The sequence below is a fragment of the Gopherus flavomarginatus genome, chromosome 7 (assembly GCF_025201925.1).
Source record: "Gopherus flavomarginatus isolate rGopFla2 chromosome 7, rGopFla2.mat.asm, whole genome shotgun sequence".
Lineage (NCBI taxonomy): Eukaryota > Metazoa > Chordata > Testudines > Testudinidae > Gopherus > Gopherus flavomarginatus.
In genome coordinates this window covers 50,597,345-50,621,486 of record NC_066623.1, presented here as the reverse complement: position 1 = coordinate 50,621,486, position 24,142 = coordinate 50,597,345, and the positions used below count along the sequence as shown (strand labels likewise).

General features: G+C 50.8%; 1 protein-coding gene across 14 annotated transcripts in view; it reads right to left on the bottom strand.

Moving 5' to 3' along the window:
• LOC127055730 (myomegalin) overlaps window positions 1–24,142 on the bottom strand; it is a 163,151-nt gene that overhangs the window by 72,924 nt on the left and 66,085 nt on the right. For 10 of the 14 annotated variants that reach the window (XM_050962960.1, XM_050962962.1, XM_050962963.1 and 7 more), the window contains exons 1-2: window positions 7,789–9,045; window positions 2,348–2,467 (exon numbers count right to left, since the gene is read on the bottom strand). In XM_050962960.1, the coding sequence (XP_050818917.1) occupies window positions 2,348–2,467; window positions 7,789–8,925 (1,257 nt within the window). In that variant the 5' untranslated portion in view covers window positions 8,926–9,045. Of the gene's footprint in view, window positions 1–2,347; window positions 2,468–7,788; window positions 9,046–18,978; window positions 19,097–19,753; window positions 19,927–22,451; window positions 22,576–24,142 lie in introns of those variants that run through there. The other 4 variants (XM_050962966.1, XM_050962970.1, XM_050962972.1 and 1 more) reach the window with 2 other exon arrangements.

Here is a 24,142-nt window from a genome sequence, read left to right as displayed (position 1 = left end):
TCCGACACTCTGCTGCCTAGTGCCATTCCCAGTTTCTATTACTCATTTCCCCAACTCCTTCGAAAGAGGAAGAGAGGCTCCAGCCCATGGTACTCCTGGAGATCTGGAACCTCCAAAATGGAACCTACATATTCCAGAGACCACTTCCTTTCCCTCCAACTCACGCACTACAGCTAGAGCATTATAGTTACATATTTACACTCTTCCTCCCTTTCTCCAGGTAGCACTATCCAGCCAGCCACTCACTCTTGCAGTAGCTGCCTGGATTTAGTTAACACCATACTCAAGCAAATGCATGGTCCATCCAGCCCAGTATCCTGGCTTCAACACAGTGAAATCCACATAACGGAATGTAACGGGGTGTTCACCGCACCCTGCTACGTTCAGCCTCCTGGGCCCGCTCCCCAATGAGTCAGGACCACAACAACCATGCTCTAATTCTTGTGTCTGGTCCCCACCACCTCAGTGGCAACAAGGTAGCAGGCTCCTGGCTCCTTCTGAGCCTACTCTCCCTTCCTGGTCTCTGCCTCACCCTCCGGATTCTCTGCCTCACAGGCATTTAGCCCCAGTTAACAAGGCTGAGGCCAGTCCTAGCTAGTTGCCCAGCCCCAACCCATTTCCCTGATGGGGGCTGGAGTGGCACGTGCTGATTAGGGCTTCCCCCGCCACACAGAAGTCTTGCAACATCATGGCTGGAGGGGAAGGCTGGTTTATGGCCTGAAACATGAGTGCCAAAGCACCTCCTTGTTTTCATCGTCACTAGTGTAATAGAAGATAAAACATTTCTCAATCCCGCTGAGCCATTGCTTCCATAATGGCATGTGGAAGTGACTTACACAGATTAAGTTGCTTAATAAAAGTGTTTATTTTAATCAGTTTTAAATGTCGCCTTTTAAACATCTTCTATTATGAGAAGGTAAATATCTATAATGACCTTGATACCACAGTGGTCCTCAAATACTCCCACATGACCGTCTCTACACTGCTCATTAATTTATATATCTGGCACGTTACCTCTTATTTGGCTTCTTTTGAAAATAAATTGCCCTTATCTTTTTTATTCCACATCCCTAATCATTTTCATTCCTGCTCTCTGGATCTTCTCTATTTCGGAGTTATGCTTCCGGAGCGTGGCTGGCCAAACTGAACTCAAGTGTTCCAGCTATGGACAACAACTGATGTATATGAGGGCACTGTAACAGACTAGGTTTTACCATCCCTTTCTTAACACTGCTAAACTCTCTTTGCAATTTTGCCTGCTGCTGCATGCTGAGCAGAAGTTTGCATGGAGCTGTTCACAAAGACCTCTGTGGTGTTCTCCTGATCGGTTACAGTTAATTTACAGCACCACAATGGGCATATATAAAAGCAGCTATGCCTTCCCATGTGTATTCATTTAACTTGCCAATAGGCTGGCCATCTTCTCGTTCAGCTAATTTTTAATTCATGCCCTCTAAAAGCATGCCAGGGTGGGCCCCTGTGCAGGCTGACCTCCTTCACCCCACACCAAAAGGAGGCTGGCTGCCTCCACGGCAGTTTCCGTCTCTGCCTGCAGAAGGCTCACCATAGAGCAGGGGTGGCCAACCTGTGGCTCCGGAGCCACATGCAGCTCTTCAGAGGTTAATATGCGGCTTCTTGCATAGGCGCCAACTCTGGCGCTGGAGCTACAGGTGCCAATTTTCCAGTGTGCTACAGGGTGCTCACTGCTCAACTCCTGGCTCTGCCCCAGCCCCTGGCCCCACTCCACTTCTTCCCCCAAGGCCTTTCCACTCCTTCCCGAGTCTGCCATGCCCTTGTTCTCCCCGCCTCCAAGCCTCCTGTGCACTAAAAAACAGCTGATCACAGCAGGCAGGAGGCGCAGTGATGGAGGGTTAGGTGTTGATCAGTGGTGCAGCTGGCAGATGGGAGACACTGGGGGCAATGAAACTGATGGGTGGCTGCTGACATGTTACTGCCGCTCTTTGGCAATGCACATTGGTAAATTCTGGCTCCTTCTCAGGCTCAGGCTGGCCACCCCTGCCACAGAGAAGCAGCAGCCAAGAAGCCAGAGTGGGAGGGGCAGGCAGTGGGTGGAGCTAGAGGATGTAGGTATCTTTCCTCCAATGGCTCAATGGAGGCCCCCTGGCACAGGGGAAGGTCTTTCAAACACGGCTTTAGAACTGGCATAAAGAAGGAAGCTGCACAGCGCAGCTATAGGAAAGGAAGCAATTCCTAGCCTGGTTGAAGGCCAGTAGCACCACCTCAGTTTGGGCAACTTCCAGTGCCTGCAATGATACTTCATGGCTACTGCTAATTAAGGTAAACGAGAATCCTCAAGGAGCTGAACGTGCAGCCAGTAAACAAATACCTTGTTGGTGGCATCGTACTGCTGGATTTTGTCCTGCAGCTCAGCAGCATGCGATTCAGACACACGACCACTCGCCACAGGGTCACACTGAGTCAGCTGCTGATGGTCCTCAGGCAGATTCTGGAGAGAGAAAAGAGAAGTGGGTGGCCTGAGTCCTTGCTTGGTTTCTATTCAGAGTGGTGGTGGCCCTCTTAATATGGATTCCAAAATATTTGCTCCTTATAGCTGCCTTCTCAACATCCTGCCACATGCACCTCCACCCTCTCTTGCTACGTGTCTGGCTGATCCTTCAGGGACCTTCTGGCAGTTCCTCCTCCCCTCCCAAGGGTCTGTTCTTGGTCCAGTGTTCCCCCTTTACACCCTCTCATTGGGTGATCTCATCTGCTCATACAGCTTCAACTACAACCTCCAGCCAGCGACTCACCTATCTACTTCCCCCACTCCAATCCTGTCCCTCCCGCATGCCTTGTGGTCAGCTTAACATGGCCAAAGCTGAACTTAGCTTCCTTCTGAACTGCCATTCACTTTAGACCAGCACCAGTTCCTCAGCCCATAACGCAGGATAATCGCTGCCTCTCCCCTTGCCATCACACCCAGCCAGTAATGACACTTCATTATCAGGATCTGACCTTTTCTGTCCAACCTGACAGCAACACTCTTGTTCAGGTTCTTACCTCCTGTTTCTATTATTGTAACCTCCTTCTGAGGGGCCTCCCTGGCACTCACATCACCCCCTTCAGTCCATCCAAAATGCTGCTGCTAAGATCACTTTCCTCACCACAGGACTGGAACCTACTCCTCACCCTCTTTGAATCACTCAACTGGTTCCCGTCTACACAATGTCCAGCCCAAGATCAGGACCGGCTCCAGAGTTTTTGCCGCCACAAGCAGCAGGGAGAAAAAAAAAAAAAGCCACGATTGCGATCGGTGGCAGCTCCACCGCACTCTTCTTTGGCGGCAATTCGGTGGCAGATCCTTCCCTCCGAGAGGGACCAAGGGACCCACCGCTGAATTGCCGCCGAAGAGCCCAATGTGCCGCCCCTTCCCCTTGGCCGCCCCAAGCACCTGCTTACTGAGCTGGTGCCTGGAGCCAGCCCTGCCCAAGATTCTTGTAATCACCCTTCACAGTTCTCCATAACTTAGCTGACCTCCTTCTGCGCTGCCCCTTCCACTCTCAGTGATGCCAACCTCAATACCCTACTTTATCCACAAATATCGTTGCCTGCTCCCGCAACACGCATGGAATGCCCTTTCTCAGATGATTTGTGAGGCCAATACTTCTCATTCAGGTCCCCCCACTTGCTCCTGCCACTAGGCCTGAAAAAGTTAGCCAAGACAGACATCAATTTACTTGGAAAGCAAAGAAAAAGAATCACACCTTCCTTAGCGCAGCATGCTGTGTGCCAGCAATCGCTGGGTAATCACATAATAATTTGATTGACGCGTCTGTCATCAGCCCTCCTTACTGTCTCACTCCTTCACACTTAATTAAGCCTGTAAGCTCTTTGGGGCTGAGTTCAGACCCACTCTGTCTGGAAGGTGAGAAGCACTTTTTCAGGTAGCAGCAGCAGTAGTAAACAACGGTTATCGGGGAAAATGCAGCCGCCGCCCAAATTCACTATTGCTTTCCTGCTGAGGACACACTAAAGAAGATTTGAGAATGCCTCGGCCAGACTTTCTTGAGACAACAAAGCCAGCTCCAGGCATCCCTACGCACAGCTCACATGGCAGCTCACTTTGACTAGCTCTATCTCACTGTTTTCCTCTCCGATGATCATAGGAAACGGGTCCCTCAAAGGAGCAGGTGCTTCCCCAGCAACAGCAAGCAGAGAGAAACCCTGAATGCCTGAGGGCAGCACACTGCTCTTCAGCCTTTGAATGCTGGGTATTGTTTTCTTTCTGCAGACCGATTTTTGGTTCCAACCTGCTCCTGCTCCTGCTCCTCCCCATCCCCGTTCGTTCTCACCTTCCTGGTTCCGTCTGATATTCTTCTTCATCTTCCTCCTTTATTCCTCACTCCCCTCCTCATCTTCTTGCCCTCCCCCTCAATGACCCTCTTCCCCTTCTTTCATCCCCCCTTCCACTTTTCTGCTCCTGTTTCCTCACCCCCTCCTCTGATTTGCTCTCCCTCTGTTCTTCTATAAGCTAAAGGGGACAAAACCTGAACCAATAAGGCTATGACCAGCACCAGCGACCACTTTGCTTGGACGCGATATTCCTTCCCCTCCCAAGCCTTGAATTTTTTCCAGTTTCAGATGTAAGCTCTTCAGGGCTGGGAGGCCGGACCGTGTTTGTACAGCAAACAGCACAGTGGGACAATGATCCTGATATACAGTAATATATATAAACCAAATAGCAAGAGCTGCAGAGGCAGTGCTGCATTCTGTCTCTGGGTTACAGTGCGATACTAAGCACCAACATCTCTGGAAGGTTGATGAGAGTGCACATGGCCTCTGAAGGATGGAACAGCAAGGGCTGTGGGCTGAAGAGGAGAAAAAGGGGGAAGGAACCTTAAGGCAACTCGGACAGCCAGAAACGACCCATATCCTACGAGGAGGCTGTTAACAAGAGTCAGGCTGCTGGGAAAGCAATACAAGGAACTCTCTGCATCTGAACAATAAAAACCTAAAAGTGGCTCAAAGCACTGACTGCAGTCATAGCTAGATGAGATCAGCTAGCTGCTGTTTCACAGCTACAGTTAGTGGTTAGAAAATCAAGAACTACTGGCCACTTGTTGTTCAGTCCTTCTGCCTTTGTAATTTTTAAGAGCCTAACATGCTGCCCCAAATAAATGAGCTGAAACGTTTAAAACAGATCATTTTGGCTGAGCTTAGAAATTTTGTCTAGATCTAGTTCTCACCAGGGACAAGAGCCTTTGCTTGGTTGACAGCATATTTAATGCTGTAAGTGATGGGGCGAGCAATCACTTCTGAACAAGTGCCATGGACAGTGGGTAAGGTTTTAAAAAAGCTCTGCACTCTGACATCCCTGCACGTTGTTCTCCCTGGCCTGACTAGGGGCCCTTGAGCACAGACAGAGGCTGCTGCTAGCACATCTTACAGGAGGCAGACTGTAACTCTTTAGTTAGGCAGCTGAAAAGGCACAAGGAAAAGCATAAATTCTCCCTCCTCCCCAATTACATTCTTTTAAAAAACTGAAATATTTGAATAATTGACACACAAGAAAATTTAAAAAAAAAGAGAGCCATGACCAACTTAGAAGAGCCAAGTCCTGGCACTTGGGATCTATCATCCTTAATTCTTCATTACTGGGACACAACTGTACCAAAAATAGAATCTTTGCACCCCAGAATTTTTTCTACATTGGCATTTTCTAAGTTCTCCCCAACAGTGCCCCTGCAGCAGCAATCGCAGCATTAGCATAGACTGCCCACCTGTCTTTCATAACCACCATGTTATCTAACCCTGCCGAGAGCAGATTTGCACAGAACAGTGGCGAAAACACTGGCAGCCAGTTTACGCTAGCATTCTTGCTGCTGCCTCTGGAGCTGTAGGGCTGAAAGCAGTTGTGATGTTTTGCAGAAAATGCCAGTGCCAACCAGGCCTAAGAAGTCATCTGCCTATCAGATCTTAATGCTCTGAGACATGGTAATTGTGATGATTGAACCTAAAATTCCAGGCAAGGAACAAAGAAAAGAAGCATATCAGCTTCTTAGAGAAACGCAGCATCTATGATTGGCGGATTTTCACGTTAATGGAATGAGCGCAATATTTGGCTCTTGAAGAATCGTTTTCCTACTGGGGAAAAGAAGGAGAAAAACATTTATACAAAAACTATTTGCTGGCAACTGTCGGACTTTCCATTTCTAGCATTAAAGCCACCTAGAGTGTGAGTAAGAGCTTTCTCTTTCTGCCAGATCCAGCCCTAAAATCTGTGGAGTGCTGGTGATAACATTTTGTTGCCATGGTAAGAAATGGGAAGTTACAAATTCAACATGATGAATCACTGCAGAAACAGACGTGTGACAAAGGCTGGAGTTTAGAAAACCCTTTGTAAGTAACTCTGAGATGTAACAAAGATAGTAAGATATGAGAGAAAGCCAAGCCATTTAAATCCATATACAAATTAATGTTTGTTCCACTCTTGAAAGATGTGCATTAAGAAAAAAAAATCCTATTCTTAATACTGTACATATGTCCCCAGTAATGAAAAATGAGCAGTCAGGGATATAGAGACTGTAGGACAGGGCAGAAGCTGCAGCACTGTCCCTCACTAGAAGGTTTTTCAGGCTGTGTTAGATCTTCCATTTGTTGCTTTTGTCAGTTTGTGTTCCTCCATAGCACAATTTCTAGTCTGTCAATAAAGCCAAGTCATAGCTGATGCGGAAGAGTACAGGTCTCTGGAATGCCAGACTAGGAAAAGAATCAGCCACTGAATAGGAAATATCTCCACTAGCTACAGTTGCCATAGTAATAAACAAGCATCTTTCTAGTCCCTAAGGCAAGCAGGCACATTAGACAGCAAGACTGCTAATGTGAATACAATTATACTGACATGGATATTCCTTAATTGAAGCTGACTGGGGCTCTCTATTCATTAACAAAAGAGGTAAAGTAGTTACAGGTGTAGTTTTCTGGCCACGTGCTAATCAGGATTTTAAAGCCTGGCAAAACAGAAAATCCAGAGCTATAAGTGGCCTGGAATCTACACAGCAGGCAAGACACCTGAAATTCCTCTCAGAGCAGAGTCTTCAATACACAGATGCTTTGGTGGCATCTGCCACTAATCACTTGAACTTTTTAAAGGATCAGGAGACAAACCAAGTGTCTAGAATGCTAGCCCTAAAATCATTCACTGAAGCAAATCCATATCAAAGATGACAGTCTCTGTAGGTAACATACCAGTGTATCCCTGTGTGCTGTGTACATTTAAGGACAGATCCTGAGAAGAAGGATTATAGTTTAGGACTCTGTCTGAGAAGAGGAAAATTCCTGATATATCAGAACAAAGCAGTTATAAAGGCCAAAAGAAATCAGCACTTAGAAGAGGTCTCTAGCAGATTACAATATTTCCTTTAGTGGAACTTATAAATTTAAACCAAGTTATAGAGAGGACCAAGGAAAAAATAAAATAGCAGCATTTGTTTGGTAGGAAACTAGAGGCAAACTAAAACGCAAACCCATACTAGTATACCGTCTTAGGAAGGAGCAGCAGAAAGAGAGAGGCAGCGCAAGCGTGGTGAAGGCACCAAGCCCAAGGGGCTCACTTATTCAAAACACAGCAGGAAGACAATACCTGGTAATGGAAAACGAACTGATTGCATAGAGGGGGTACAGTTAAAAGAGTTAAAAAGGCAGCTACCTATTCCTAGCCTGAGTTTGGCTAACATTTAGCTATCCATTTGATCTCAGCACATCTGAATACACAGTGGGCTCAGGGTCAGTATTTTTTTAAACTAAATGTTGCACATTGACCTCTACCTGTACCCGAAGCGGCATATAATCTTCACCAAGATCGTCCCACAGCTCCAGCAGGTCAGAAAGCTCCAAGGGAAAGGGTTTTGTGGTTGCACTGGGGAAACCAGAACCAGCATTCACTGAGCCAAGAAGAGTACTTCCATCTACCAGGTTACGGCTAGGCTTGGAATATAGCAGGATGGATTTCACTGGAATAGGTAACCTGCTTCCTCTGGGACTCTGAACAGGCTTGTAGTCAAAAGCTTTGATCAGGCTAAGGGCTAGCTCCAACCTATTCCCATACAATGATGAGTTTGGAGTAGTATGGGCATCCAAGCAATCATCACACTTCTCACTCCCTTTCACACCTTTGTCTGCTTCCTCATCCTTCTGTCGTGGAGGGCTGACCTTAACCGCTGTGTCCAAGGATTCAACAGAGGACCCAGGAGTCCCCTCCTCCATGCTTTCTTCTTCCACAGGCACCTTGGCACTTGCCAAGTCAGCAGTTATAGGTTCACATACAGAGGATTCCTCATTGCATACACTAGCTGGCCACCTGGTGGAAAGACCACAAGAGATACTCCTGGCCACCTTTCGTGGGACTCTGCAAATTGCTTCGTAGTCAGAATCTGCAACACGTAATGTAGCGCAGCCATGGCATCGCCTTGGGCGGTTACCCACGCTCTCCAAGGTGTGGCAGCTGTGCAGTTCTGGGATATGTTCCTCATGCTCTGTCCAGCACTCAAATCCAGAATAGGCAAAGTCCTCCTGAAGAAGAGCCGTGTATCTGACATCGGGCAGGCCAGAAATGTCAACAGTCAAATCCCCAACAACTTTGTCATCAATACCAGAATCTTCATTATTCCTCCTATACATGCTGGCAATGCAAAACTTGAGGCGATCCTTCTCCAGCAGCAGCTTCTGCAAACGCTCGATGGAGAGGGCTTCAATGCGAGCAATGACCGTGTCAAACCTGTAGATGCGGTCCAGCATGAACGCACACTTGCTACAAGCAAATTCAGCTTTGCCATCTCGGCAGAGCTCCTTGCCCAGGACATGGGACAGAAGCACCTGCAAGTTGAGCTTGGCAGCTGTGTGGAATATCCAGCGTCTCTGGTTGCCACAGAGCTCCCGGGCGCAAATCCGGCAGATTTCCCTCATCTTCCTCTCTAGCACCGAGACCCACACCCAGGTGTGCTGGGGAACTCCTCCCTGCTCACTCAGTATATTTCCTGGGGGAGTTCACTGGGGCGCCCTCACAGGCTCCCCCCAACTTGAGGATCCCCCTTACCCCACAGGCTGCCCCCAGGGATCCCTGACCCCACAGGCTGCCCCCCACCCTGGGGATCCCCAATCTCACAAACTGCCACTAGGGATCCCTGATGCCACCTTAGGGTCCCCCTGACCGCACAGGCTGGCCCCCTTGGGAAACACCCCTGACGCCTCAGTCTGTCCCAGGGACCCCCCAAACTTCCCCCAGAGTCCCCCTGACCCCACAGCCCCTCCCTTGGTGACCCCACCCCACCAGCTCCCCGCTTGGGTCTCGGGACCCCGCCCAAGCTGCGCGCGGCCCGAGGGCAGGGGAGGGCAGAGTGCGACCGGCCGTGAGGCGGCAGCAACCCGCCACGACACGTCCCGCCGCCCGCGAGCCGCCTCCTGCCACTGGGGCTCTTTGATTTCGGCTCAGATTTCAAGATGGCTCCGCCACGCATGCGCCCCCGGCCGGGATTTCTGGGAGTTGTAGTTTCCATCCTCCGCCCACAGACTAGTAGCGCGTGCGCAAAGGGAGCCGAGCTGCAAAGCGGGCCAAAGGACTGTACAGTTTCTCCCTCCCTTCCAATGCCAGTTCTCATGGGAGATTCAGCACAAAACCCAGCAGCCGAAGAGGATTCCCAGTGCCACACAGAGCCCACCCTCCCCATGTTCCCCCTGCCTAGGCAATGCCGTCTGCAAACAGTGACCTTACTGCACCCCCTGCCCTATCTCCCTGCAGCCAGGGCCCCTCACCAGCTGGTGTGCCAGGCACCCACAATTCACTTCGTGTCCTCAGCCACTGGCAGCCACCAGCCACTGTGTGCCACTTCCCACCTGTCGCCCAGAACCTGGTACGCACACATCACTAGCCTCCTGCTACCAGCAGGCCCTGGTACCGCTCGATCCACACAGTACCAGACACACGTTCCACCATTGCACACACACCCAGCACCAGCCATATTTACCAATGGGCTCCTCACACTACCCAGCATCACATGCGGACAGCAGTGGCCCAACGCTCAATCATATGTGCTGCTGACCACTACCTGCTAACCAAGCCCAACCAGCACCAGCTCCTGCCTCCCAGGGCTCCAGCCAACACATCTAACACCCTGCAGCATCTAGATCCAGCTGCCATGCATAGGCACTGGCTTCCACTGTTCCCGGTGGTTGCTCAACCCACCCCTGCTGTCATATACAGATAAGTAAGAGTTAATAGAACAGAAGTATTTCATATCTCTTTTGCCTGGAAAGGGTTAACAAGATCAGTGAGCTTGGCTGTCACCTGACCAGAGGACCAATCAGGGGACAGGATACTTTCAAATCTTGACGGAGGGAAGTTTGTGTGTGTGCTGTTAGTTTTTTGGTGGTGGTTCTCTCTGGGTTCTGAGAGTGACCAGACGTGCAACCAGGTTTCTCTCCAATCTCCCTGATACAGGTTCTTATAGATTCAAAATAGTAAGTACTAGGTGATAAGGCGAGTTAGGCTTATGTTTGTTTTCTTTATTTGCAAATGTGTATTTGGCTGGCAGGAGTTCAAATTTGTATTTTGCTGAAAGGATTTTAATTTGTACTTGTATATTTAGGCTGGGAGGGTATTCCCAGTGTCTATAGCTGAAAGACCGTGTACCTATTCCATCTTAAATTTACAAAGATAATTTTTACTGTTTTTCTTTCTTTAATTAAAAGCTTTTCTTGTTTAAGAACCTGATTGGTTTTTTTTATTCTGGTGAGACTGGGGACTGGGTCTGGATCCACCAGGGAATTGGTGGGGGGAAAGGAGGGAAGAGGGAGAGAGAGGTTAATTTTCTCTCTGTGTTAGGATTACTTTCTCTCTCAGGGAGAATCTAGGAGGGGAACAGAGAAGGAGGGAGGGAGGTGAATTTTCCTCTCTGTTTTAAGATTCAAGGAGTTTGAATCACAGTGATCTTCCAGAGTAACCCAGGGAGGGGAATCCTGGGAGAGGCAATGGTGAGGGAAAGGGTTTACTTTCCTTGTGTTAAGATCCAGAGGGTCTGGGTCTTGGGGGTCCCCAGGCAAGGTTTTGGGGGGACCAGAGTGTACCAGGCACTGGAATTCCTGGTTGGTGGCAGCGCTACAAATACTAAGCTGGTAATTGAGCTTAGAGGAATTCATGCTAGTACCCCATCTTTTGCACTCAAAGGTTCAGAGTGGGGAATTATACCATGACACCTGCACTACGCTCTGCCCCCATTCCATCCCTTCCCCAAAGTCCCCACCCCCTTCCCAACCCTTCCCCCAAGTCCTGCCCCGCCTCTTCTCCACCTCCTCCGCTGAGCATGCCATGTCCCCACTCCTCCTCCCTCCCTCCCTCCTGGAAAGTCCTAAGTGCCACCAAACATCTGTTTGGTGGCGGTAAGCGCTGGGAGGCAGGCAGAGGAGCGGGGATATGGCACACTTGGGAGGGGGAGTAGGGGGCGGGGGGAGATTGGCTGCCTGTGGGTGCAGCCCCAGAGCACCCATGGAGTTGGCACCTATGCTGCCGTGTACCTACCATCTGCTCACACAGTTCCCTGTGCCACTATCTCAAAGCCCTGCGTAATGCTAGCACCAACTCTACCCAGAACTTCTAGCAGCCAAACAACTCCTAAGGCTGTCTCTACACTGCCACTTTCAGCACTAAAACTTTAGTCATTCAGGGGTGTGAAAAAACACCACCTGAGTGACAAAAGTTTTACGCTGAAAAGCGCCAGTAGGGACAGTGCTTTATCGCCGGGAGCCCAGCTCCCGGCAATAAAGCTACCACTGCTCATTCAGGTGGAGTTTTTTAATCATTGGGAGAGCACTTCCCCGGCGATAAAGTGTGACTACACTGCCCATGTCATGGCCGTGCTGTAATGTAGGCAGTGTAGACATACCCTAAGTGTGCTGGTTTCACACCAGTGGAAACAGGAGCAATCCTTTGAGGTGCAAGCTTTCCTCAGTCCAACTCCCAACACTGTGCCCCAGTTCCAAACTGGAGAGACCACACGAAGCTAGGCATGAAAGGAGTTGCTCAATAGTCCATTCAGCCTTCCAAATGAGCTTACTGCCAACAAGACAGCCAATTAACACCAGTTGTATTATCACTGATTATTTGCATTATGGAAGCCCCTAGAGGTCAGGGCCCTATTGTGCTAGGTGCAGCACAAATGTACAACAAAGAGACAGTCCTGCCCCAAGACTCTTACAATCTAAGGCCCTGTTTACACTGGCATGTTTCTGTGCAGTAAAGCAGCTTTCTGCGCTGTAACTCCCGAGGTGTACACACTGCCAAGCCGCTTAGTGCACAGAAACTGCACAGTTGTAGTGCTTTAAAAAAAACACCCCAATGAGAGGCATAGAGCTTTCTGCACCGGCGCTACAGCGCCAGTGTAGACACTGTGGCCAATTACAGTGCTACGATGAGCCTCCGGGAGGTGTTCCACAATGCCTGTTGTCACCTCTCTGGCCATCGGTTTGAACTCTACTGCCCTGCCCTCAGGTGACCAACCATCATCCCTACTCCATAAATTCCTTTGGAATTTTGAAAGTCCCCTTTCTGTTCACTCCATGATGCGTGCAGTGGTCTCAGCACATCTTTCCAGGTGGCCATGCCTGCTCCACGCACCAGGCAATCCCCTGCTTGGAGCAATACCAAGCTGCTGGACCTCATCAGCATTTGTGGAGAGGAGGCTGTCTAGTCCCGGCTGTGCTCCAGCCATAGGAATTATGATACCTACGGACTGATTTCACGATGCATTACAGAAAAGGGCAATGACCGAGACACATTGCAGTGCACAGTCAAAGTGAAGGAGCTGCAGAACGCCTACCACAAGGTGTGGGAGGCAAACCGCTGCTCCGGTGCTGCGCCCAGGAGCTGCCGGTTCTACGAAGAGCTGGATGCGATACTCGGAGGCCACCCCACATCCACTGCTAAGAGCACTGTGGATACTTTAGTGGCTTGTGTGCCAGTCGAGAATGGACTGAGCCAGGAGGAAAAAATCTTGGATGAGGATGTGGACAGGGAGGAGGACCCAGAGGCAGAGGATGACTTGGAGAACGGAGAGGCATGCAGCCAGGAGCTCTTTTCTTACTCCGGAAGAGGCTAGCCAGTTACAGCTGTCAGATCTTGGAGAAGCGCAAACAAGAGAGGAGGCCCCGGTAAGTGGATTTGATTTGGGGAATCGCTGAAGGAAGTTGTTGGGGGAAGCAGGGTTGCAGAAAGTAGGCCTGTCTCCCACTGCATGCCTAGTCTGAGCGGCGGAACAGGCTGTTGATTGACTCCCTCACTTAATGGGAATCTCCCTCAGGATTGCCTAGGAAACTCTTATGGAGATACTGAGCAATCCACTGCCACAGGTCCTTCGGCAGAGCTGCTTTGTTTCTTGCTCCATTAACGGTAACTTTCCTGCACCACTGTGCCATCACGGGGGCGGTGAAGAGGCTTGGGGGGGTGGGGGGAACCACTGCTGCACACAGGCAAGCCGCATAGGGGCCAGGGCGGAAGCCGCAGTCTTGGAGAAGACCCTCCCTTGATTCTCTGCTGAACCTCAGCAGTAAGACATCTTCCATAATGATCACATCCTGTGGAAAGTGTGGGGATAGGAATGATTATCAGGCCCCCACTACAGTGCTGGCTCTCCCCAAGAGCCACATGCCCAGTGTACAGCAGGGTCCGGGAAGACTGATTTACTCTGCCCCTGTGGCTACTCACCATTTTGGGGGTCTTGTGGACCATATGTGCTTGCCTGGGGTCAGCCAGTTAGTGACACTGGTGAATCCTGCGAGGGGCCAGTGGATCAGGGGCTGGACATTCCAGTGAGATGCTCGGGAGTTGGAGTGTGCCCACCGCTAACCCGGAGAGAGAGAGCAGGGCCCGTTTAGGCCTAGAAGGCATTACCTGTGTTGCTGTGGCAGGTGGAGTTGGGGAGCTGGCCTATGACCTCCTCACGCTAATGGTAGGTGGTGGCCAAGTATCTCAAAGCCCTGGATACTCCTCGGGAAGCATGATAGGGAGCACAAGGAAACAAGGAGACAATACTGGTCAGCATGTGATACAAAGATCTCAGCACACTGGCTGCCTAACCCCTGTTGGGTTTCTCAGAGGCCATGGTAGAGTGGAGTTTGATGGAGGGGTTCGGAGGACGGTAAGTGGGATGTGCCTTCCAAGCGGAAGGGTCACAGAGGAGCCTGTTGAAAATGTTTGAAATGGGCAATGGAGATGGGCCCTGCTCCTGGCACAAAGGCTGGGAATTGGTCTCTCAGTTCTGTGTAAGATGGGGGTGTTGCAATGTGGAGCCTGGATTTGCACTTCCAGACTCACACTGAGAAGGCCACTGTAGAGCACACACTGGCTGATGCAGGCAGGGTTCGGATTGAACAAATTCATGAAAATTAGAAAAAAAAGTCTGATAAAAAACGGCAGAGTAACAAATCAGCAACCCCACAACCCAGAGTATGCAGCCATGGAGGAGACAGGAATCCAAATGGGGGCCCAGTGCCTCCAGCCCTTTGTGTACAGAGAGGAGGAGGAGGAGGGGTAATGGATTGCCTCATCTGCTGAAGGAAGAGGCAAGCACAGGGACCCTGATTGGTTGCCCTTCCACAGGAGGTGGGGTAATGGACCACTTAGGTGGAGAGTTCCCTTGAGGCAGGCAGGATTTCCCCTGGGGACCCATGAACGGGTTAGAGAACTTGTAATCTACGAGGAAGACCCATGGAGTTATCAGATCGGTGTGCCAGCTGCCAAGGCACAACTTGTGGCCTGGGGCATCAAGCTGCTCCCACACTGTATGACCTGGCAGAGCAGGTGGCACCTCACTGCAGAGCATGGAAGCGGGGCTACAAAGGGGAGGCTTTTTCATGCTGTGTTTTTAGCAGGCAGAGGCATTGGCTGACTGGGGGCTGGCAGAGGAGGTGCAGCCTGCGTCCTGCTGTAGCTCTCCAGCTCATGACTGTGCTCCAGGCTCAAAGATTTCATAGCCCTTTCGTTTGCAAAGAAACCCTCCACATGTAAACAGAGCAAAGCAGAGCTGCTGAACTGAGCCAGATTTAGCCATGCAGCAGGAGCCCACAGCTCAGGGAGCTGAGCTTTCAGGCCTGCAGATGGTGTCAGGTCCTGGGCCAACTGGAACCAAAGCTCTCAATGCAAGAAAGGCCTTGAGGCATGGACTCCTACCTATCTATAGCGTTTTCTACAGCACCCAACACCATCCTAGTGAGCGCACCAGCACCAAACACTCACAGGCTCAGCTTAGAAACTGGAAGTGCCAGATTAGTGAAGAACAATTTTGTTAATAAGAGATAAGAAGAAACTACATGGTTCAAACTGAGCCCCGTATCCCTGGGGCCAGTGGTAGCCAATAAAGAGATCCTGGGGAAGCAATTTCCCTGACAAGGACAGGCTGCTGAAGCAACAGGGGGCGCCAATGTTCCACGGCAAGAACTGGTGTGAGACCCCCCCTCAGCTGCCAATCACCCCATCCCACCCCAGAAACACAGTGTGGGCGACCTGCACCAGCCATGTGCAAGAGCCCAGGCCCAAGAGCAAGGATCTGTTGCAATTAGCATCTCTAAAGAATATGTCCCTTTCCTTACAAGCAGCACTTCAGTTGCCATTATTAAAGGGCTGCACCTCCTGGTATTTTGACATCAGCAGGAATACCTCAAACCAAAGAACCACAGGTGAGTTAATTCCTAATATCAGAGTCTTGCATTTGTGCATTTGCCAAAAGATTTCTGAGTACCACTGTCAAACCCTTTCCAGGAACACAGGCCAATCAGGACGGAGAATGTGCAGCTCTCCCAGGTGTTCCATATGTCCAAGGTTGTTAAATCTAAGTTCAGCTCCAAGACTGATATAAAATATAAACATATCCCTTTCCCCCAGGCACCACCAACAGAAATCAACATCACTGATCAGTAACAGTTCTGTGCATATGTCACACAGTGGTTTGAGCATTGGCCTGCTAAACCCAGGGTTGTGAGTTCAATCCTTGAGGGGGCAATTTGGGGCAAAAATCTGTCTGGGAATTGGTCCTGCTTTGAGCAGAGGGTTGGACTAGATGACCTCCTGAGGTCCCTTCCAACCCTGAGATTCTATGATCCACAAACCCAGGTTCATCTTCCCACTCCATCCTTGCTGCTTTGGTGTCTTTGTATCCTCGAGAGAGAGCCTGGGTCCTCTTCATTGCTGTTGGGGCTCATTCTCTATTGCCCTTCCCACAGCCTCTGTACCTTAGGATGCAAGCAGTGAAGCTTGTCTAGGCATAACTGCCGAACATAAGCCTCCAAGAATGTGGCTTTGAGGAGGCAATATATTCAGAGAACTCCACCAGCAGCTGGTTAGTAATCTAGTTTGATCCCTTCATGGCACTCAAAGCCTTACTGATGCTTGGAGCTAGCTTTTCAAAGGGTTTTTTAAGACCTCAGTTTAAAACTGCACATGCAGGCTATAATTAGGAAGAGCAAGAAACATTACAGGATTAGACCATAATTCCCTATATATTATGGCCTAATTCTATATTTTTTCTCTTTTTTCTTTTGCTTTTCATAATTGTAAACAAGCCACTAGGCAGCAAGACAAGCTCAGATGTACCAGGGATTGGAAAATGCAAAGTTATTATAGGCTCATTAGCAGTTTACTGGCTAAAGTTATTATCAAGGTCTTCTGATTGAAGCTCAGCAGTTTAAAGACTGAATCCTTCCCTCAGTGACACCTGAGCAATGTTAGACTGAGGGCATCCAAGGACAGAAGGCACAGCTGGCCTCAGACTGAATTCCCATCTTTTAGGGAAAGGCACCATTTGCTGCCAAGCAGGGGAATCTAAAGATTTCCTTTGAGGGGGTCAGGAGGCAGCTTCCAAAGCAGACTATTACATGCATTTCACTTCAGCAGTGGAGAGATGAGGGTTGGTTAGGTGTGACATATTTATCAAATTGTCTTGTTTTTCCTTCCACTTGTCAGTTTTGGCAGGGTTGTTTTTGGGTGGGTGAGTCATTTGTTGCCTAAATATGCCCCCCCACACACACACACACCCCGAAAGCCAGGAAGTCTCCGAGTGTTGCTACCCTAGAACGTGCACCAGGTCTGCCTAAGGTTCAGCTATAGGAGAGTCAGTGCTGTGGCCTTTGCTACTGCTGGCTCCAGGCAGCAGGAATTACAGCTTGGAGTGTTTGTTCATCAAAATGCAAGGCAGAACTGCCAGCCCCAGGCTCCATCTAGTTCAGTCCCTGACAGTAGCCAGAGCAGATGCTTCAGCAGAAGGTGCAGAGAACCATGAGGAGGAGAATTATGGACTCACTCACCACAGGGGAAGTTCCTAGCTGTGTCAGTTAGAGGTTTATGTTCCGAAGCAGGAGGGTTTGTATCCTTTGTACAGTGCATTTCAAGAAAGGCCTGGATGCTGAGATGAGCTGCAAGAACCTCCCCAGTGGGATGTTGTTTAAGCACACTTAGCTCTTGGCCTCAGTGAGATCTTGTGGCAGTGAGCTGCACAGGTTAACTGTGCAGTCTGTAAAACAGTGTGTCCTCAGGTAGGTTTAATTTGCTGCCTTTGTTTCCCTGAATGCCCTTCAGCCTTGTATTGCAAGAGGTAAATAGGCATGCCACTTACCTTCCCTGAGAGCCTGGGTTTCTCTCCTTCCCCTGCACCAGGGGTGGCTCCAGGCCCCAGCACGCCAAGCGTGTGCTTGGGGTGGCATGCTGCGGGGGCGCTCTGCCAGTTGCTGGGAGGGTGGCAGGCAGGCTGCCTTTGGCGGCATGCCTGCGGAGGGTCCGCTGGCATGCCTGTGGGAGGTCCACCGGAGCCATGGGACCAGCGACCGGCAGAGCACCCCTCGCGGCATGCCGCCATGCTTGGGGCGGCGAAATGTCTAGAGCTGCCCCTACCCTGCACTCATCACTTCCAGTCATTCACCCTCCCCCTTCCCTGTATGCACTGCTGCAGAGGCCCACAATTTCCCTTGTGATTCCCAGCATTCCCCCAGCAATGAGGAAAGCAGGGAGCTTCACTCCCAAGTTCCCATCACAGGCCCTGAACAAAGGCAGCCAGTTGGGTTGGCTTCCAGCTACCATCCCATGACCTCATCCTCCACACACTAATCTGGGAGGGGCTAGTGCTAGCTCTGAAGGTTTCCCACCCCAGTTTTAAAGGGCCAGTACACCCTATTGCAATGCCCAACTCCAATCTGAGCCCCTACCCTAGGAGGCAAGGCAAGTCCCTCTGGCAAAATCTCATTGTCCTATCTGCACAGGGCACAAGGCCTTGCCTAATGTACTTGGAGATGTATAAAGAAATAGATGAGTGCTAGGCATTAAATCACCACAGAATCCTGCCCAGGGCAAATCCATTGTAAGAGAGTTAGAAAACAATTCTACCCCGCTGCCTGGTCCACACTTACCAGACAAACTGTGCCAGTTCACTTCTGGTGCCACTCCACTGAGGTAACAGAGGGACACCTGACCCAGTGCCTCCACCCAGGTCAGCAGAACTGGTTTTAAAGCTTGTGGACAGGGAGGGACTGAGAGAAAAGGCCCCCAAACCATGGCTGCTCTCCCCTCGCTCACCCCATCACACGCACACACACATGCACACACAGAGCCTTATGAGTTAAACCCAACCTACTGAGTGATTTGCTAATTGGTGCATGAAGTGTGAGTAGGGGCCCCAGTGCCAGGTTTCCACTCACAGAAGATAGATTTGGCTCAGATGGGCTGAGAATAACAATAAAGAACACAGTGCCACTCGGCTCTTATCAACCCAAGATTGCAAAGCCCTTTACAAAGGAGGTCAACACCATTACCACCATTTTATCAATGAGGAACCTAAGGTACAGGGCAGAGAAATGACTTGCCCCAGGTCACCCAGCAGGCCGATGGCAGAGCTGGGACTAGATCCCAGGAAATGGCCCAGCTACATGTGTAGGAGGGACACGCTGCGATGCCTCACACTATCCCCTGCACAGCTCCCATCTCACCTGCACCTCCATTTCTCTGGGCTCCTCCAGACGCTGCAGCAGGTTCTGCTTCTCTGTGGCCAGCAGCTCAATGAGCTGCTCTCTGGCACTTAGCTCCTGGATCAGCTCTTCAATGTGTCTGCCAAGGAGAAAATGGCTTAGTTACTTCGGGAAGAAGAGGAGGATCTCCGCTAAAGGGCTCTGTGTTCAGCGCAGGACCCAAGGCAGTTTCACATCACATTTGCAGAACTGATTTTGGGGCCAGCCAAGGCATGGATCAGTCCCCAGAGTAAATTAGAGCAGCCTTAGGGTTTATGACCGACAGCACCTAGCCCAAGAGACTGTTTCTGGAACAGTCCAGAGGGTAGCGACCTGCTGGCCACCCCCCACCCAAGCCCCTGTGCTGGAGGTGCTGCGAGGAGCCAGGGAGTGCACAATCACTATGTTATCTGTACAGCACCCAGGGAGTCCCCTTATGTGGCTTAACTCATCCCAGCCAGCCAGTACCACCTGGATCAGCCAGACACTGGCCCCTAGCAGGATCCTCCCCAAGGGCTCACTGAGCCCCGGCTTTGCTGGATGCCAACCTTCACCCTATCTTGCAACCCTGCTCACCCAGGCAGTGATTGGTCCTGCTGTTACGCAGCCCAGTGTGGCACAGCAAGCTCCACTCTGGGGTCTCCGAAACAAGGATCCGTCTTCTGAACCCCCCAGCTGGGCTACCTGCTCTGTGCGCAAGGGGCCACCAGCCAGGAAGCAGCAGAGGCAAGTCACTGGAGTGACCACGGCTACCTACTTGTCTTTCTGGGCCAGTGCAGCACAGTGATCATCACGTAGAACCTGGGCTCCTCTCTTCTCCTCCTCCTTGGTGAGTTCCTTAAGCTTTTTGGTTAGCTCCAGGCAGCGTTCCTTCTCAGCCTCCACCAGGGCTGCCGTCCTCTCTGCCTCGCTCTTGGCTAATCTGGCCTCCTGGGGATGGAATGTGACATGAGCCAGGCTACTCACACCACCCAGGCAGAAAGCCACAACCCTGCTGGCTTGTGAGTGAAAGGAGAAGCAGCAATACCAGTGGGTGACTGCTGCATCCAGCGAGACCAAACGTGCTCCCTCCTGTAGGCTGCAGGGTTTGAGCAGAGGATGAAGGGCTGGGCCTATTGACCTAAGCTGCTGCAAGAGATGACTGAATTAGGGCCACGCTACAGTCACTAGCAAGTGATGCATCAGTGCTAACATTTGTGGGACCTGCCACTGACATTCAAGTTCAAGTTCCACCAGGAGCTGCACTACAGCCCCTCCTCTTCAAACTCGCTTCAGCCTGTCTCTGCTGAATTGGGACTAAAACCCAACAGCTGCATGCCCTGGAGAGCTCACTTGGAGCAAGCTCACTGAGCATCTGCTAGGGTTCCAGGGCTCTGCAGCTCGCTCCCCACCTCCCCTCTGAGCTGCCTGAATTAGATGACATGCTGCAAATGACAGCTCTTAGAGAGGACGTGAGCTCAGGGCTGGGGTACGAGTGCTTCCCACAATGATGGAGGGCTTTCTGGAGGTGGCTGTAATGCTGCTGGGATACAACTGTGTTGCTAATAACGTGTTAGGTTGCCCAGAGCTGGGACTGGGCAGCTTCTTACTGTTATTTCATTCTAAAGGAATAATGAAGCCTCGCTTACGATGTACAATCCCTATGGGGCCACATGGGGAAGAGCAGGGGATACTGAGCGAGGGCTGTTGGTGAGACAAGTGCAAATTCCTCCCTGCAAAACACTGTCAAGTCCTCCCAGGACACTCACTGCCTTAAATCCAAGAGAGGAGAAATATCACAAGAATACAAAAAAAGTTTAAAATACCTCCACTGTGATTTCAGGTGCCTCTATCCTTTTCACTGCAGCCATGACCCCCTGCCTTCATTTACAAAACCTCTTCTCTCCAGTTCTTTATTTTAAAACCCAAGGAAATTAAGTGAAAAATAAAAAGCTCTATGACTGCAATGGGAAGGTTAAATACAAACAGTGCCATAACAGCAACAAGGAAGGTTCTCCTAGAGCCAGTTGTGCTCCCACGGTATGAATTACATCCTGGCCAAGATGTTCAAATATAGGGTGGCTCCTAAATCTAGATGTAGGCTCCTAAAGAGGTGGCCTAATTTGCAGAAGTGCCAAGTGGTCAGCAGCTCCCATGGACTTCAGCTGCATCTGTGTAATTAGTATATGAAAGAGGAAGCTGCATATCTTCACTAGAACAGATTGGGTCATCACAAGTCTGTGTCCATGATCCAAGGGAGTCTCTCAGAGATGCCAATCTCTGCACCTGTCGAAGGAGACGAGAGCAAGGACAACACCAGGCTTGGAGGGGGAGCAGGGCCAGTGCAACCATTTAGGCGACCTAGGCGGTTGCCTAGGGCGCTGGCATTTGGGGGGCGCCATTTTCTTCAGCAGCGACCGTGGCGGCTGGATCTTCAGCCGCCCCAGTCGCTGCTGGCATTTAGGAGGAGAGAGCTGGGGCAGGGGAGCATGGGGAGGACTGCCTGCAGCAAGTAAGGGGGGGGGGGCAGCACACAGCCCCAGCTCACCCCTGCCCCGCCTCCTCCCCGAGCACGCTGTGGCCACTTCACTTCTCCTGCCTCCCAGGCTTGCAGCGCCAATTAGCTTAGGTGCCGCAAGCCTGGGAGGTGGGAGAAGTGAAGCGGCCACAGCATGCTTGGGGTGCTTGTGCACGGAGCTGGGGTGGGAGGAGGGGTGCCTCAGAGCGGAGGGTGGGGAGCTGCCACAAGGGGGGTGCCTCAGGGCAGAGGGAGGGAGCTGCCGTGGGGGCAGTGCCTCAGAGTAGGGGTGCGGGGGGGGGGAGGGCACAAGGTGAAAGTTTCGCCTAGGGCGCGAAACATCCATGCACTGGCCCTGAGGGGGAGGCTATGCTGACGGGCTCTCTCGTACCAGGACGGCAGAGCTGCCCTTCCAATGGAAAGAACAGGAGGTGGGAGTCAGGGGCCATGGAGTCCTGCAACTGGTTCCTAATACCCTGCAGGTAACCACCCTGCAGGCCTGGCTCCCTCATTCATGTGCTGTGGGTAAAGAGAGGCGGCTGGAGGGCTCAGAGCTCTGTCTGCTGGAGATACAGAGGGAATAACCAGCAGTTCCCTAGCCCATTGGGGTGGAGGAGAGCAGCTGGGGCCTCAGATTTTTTCCCAGTTTCCCATGGATTAAGGGGAGTCCCGAGGGACCCCAAGCTCCATTCTCCATAAGCAAAGAAAAGTCACAGGGGCCAAGAGTCCTGCTCCCTGTGTCCCATGGGGGCCTTGCCGTGGGGCCCAAAGCTCATCCTGCATGGCAGGCCCAGAAGAGCTGAGCCCCCTGGGATTTGGGGAAGAAACTGGGACTCCAGAATGGGCAGAGGGGGCTGGCAAAGAGAGAGAGCCGGGCCCCACTTGGTCTCAGGTGGCTCTGTGCTCCTCTTCCGTGGCTGATGCCACATGGCAGGGGCACGTGCCCCACCCCACTCACCTCCTGCAGGAGCTGGATCTTGTTCTCCAGGAGCTCCGACACGTGCTCCGTCTCCTGCTGCCGCTCCTCGTACCTGCGCCGGAGCTCTGCTTCATTGCGACTGGTCAGGTTCTCCGCAGCTGCCCTGCAAGACATGGCACCTGCCTGTCAGAGCAAAGGGCAGGCTGGTACTGCCCGGCGGAGGCTGGGCTGCAAGTCAGGCTGTCCCCCCACAGCCACCGTGGCTCGCTCCACTCTGTCAGTGTCACAAACGGGGCCCAGACGTGGCTCCACCCCCAGCACAGCTCTGGGAGGCCCCACCTGGGGCTAGCAGCACAGGGAAAGCTAGCACAGACCAGCATGTACAGCCACACACCAACTGTTGCACTGAGTGGGGTGAGCATGGGAGGAATAGCAGCGGCTGCTTTACTCCATCGCTGCACCAGGCCCACAGCAACAGCTGCAGACTGCAGAGACCTGAGCGTGGCCTGCTAGTCCCCAGCACCCAGAGAGTGACTGCAGGCGAGGATGGGGCACTGAGCCAGCTCCCAAAGGATCTGGGCCTGATTCCCCACTGCATCAGTTTGATGGCACAGAATCAGGCCCCATATGCTCACCTCTCCCCAGGTGGAAAGCCGCGTCCAGATCTGAGCCTGGTCTCCAGCTTCAGGCAGTCAGGGCCAGGGCATGCTACACAGACACCAGGCGATGTATCAACCCCTCTGACCCGTGCCACTCTGCCCCACACCAGCGCAGGCAGTTGGAACAAGGAAGGTGTGATGTTATGAGTGTAATATAATATTTCATTGAAAGGTGACAGGGCCAGAAAAAGTTAATTAACTCACAGACTGACCTGACTCATGGCCAAACTTTAGAAACTGGTTAGGAAGATATGTAAATGAATAGAGGTTTGAAATGCAGCCTGCATTGTTAGAGGTAGAAGGGTAGGTGTTTGCTCAGGTCTTGTGATGTAAGCAAACAAGTTCTGTCTATTGCTATAGTTTTAATTCAAAGATCAAAAAAGGAACATTTATGACAATACTTGAGTGAAATAGTATTATTGTCTGTGTCTCTTTGAAGGTTGTGGTAACACTAGTCTACAATTTTTGAGAAGTCGTCTGCTTCAGAGATAAAATGTGATATTTATTATGTATTTTGATGTGCTGAATTCAAATATGACAATTAAAACAACTGATTGGCTACTGTTTCTAAGATATTTAAGTTTTTACATTTTATGTCTATGTATATTGTGTAGGTAGTAGAGTTTTAATCATAAATTGTAAACCTAGGTCTCTTCATGTGTTTATGGTTGCTTTACATGATAATATTTCACCTGTCCTGTTTATGTAACACTTTAAAAATCAGCAAAAGGGTTATATAAATAAAATTTATTATGAAACAAAAGGCAAAAAACTATTATGTACATAGTTTAGTCCTATTCCGTGTCTACTCGGCGCTTCTTGGCTTGTCTCTTGTATTCATTAAATGGAGCATCTCTTGTCACTGTCCAGCAATAGTCTGCAAGCATTGATGGGCTCCGTTTGCCCTGACAGCCTGCCAGGAGATTCCACTGCTGTAGTCTGGAGCCCAACAGCTCTGCCTTACTCTTAGGTAGTTCCAAATCCCTGACAAGGTCATTCAGTTCACCTTGTGTTATGAGATGTGGTTCAGAGGAGGAGGATGGGAGAAAATGTGGGTCCTGTGACATTGAT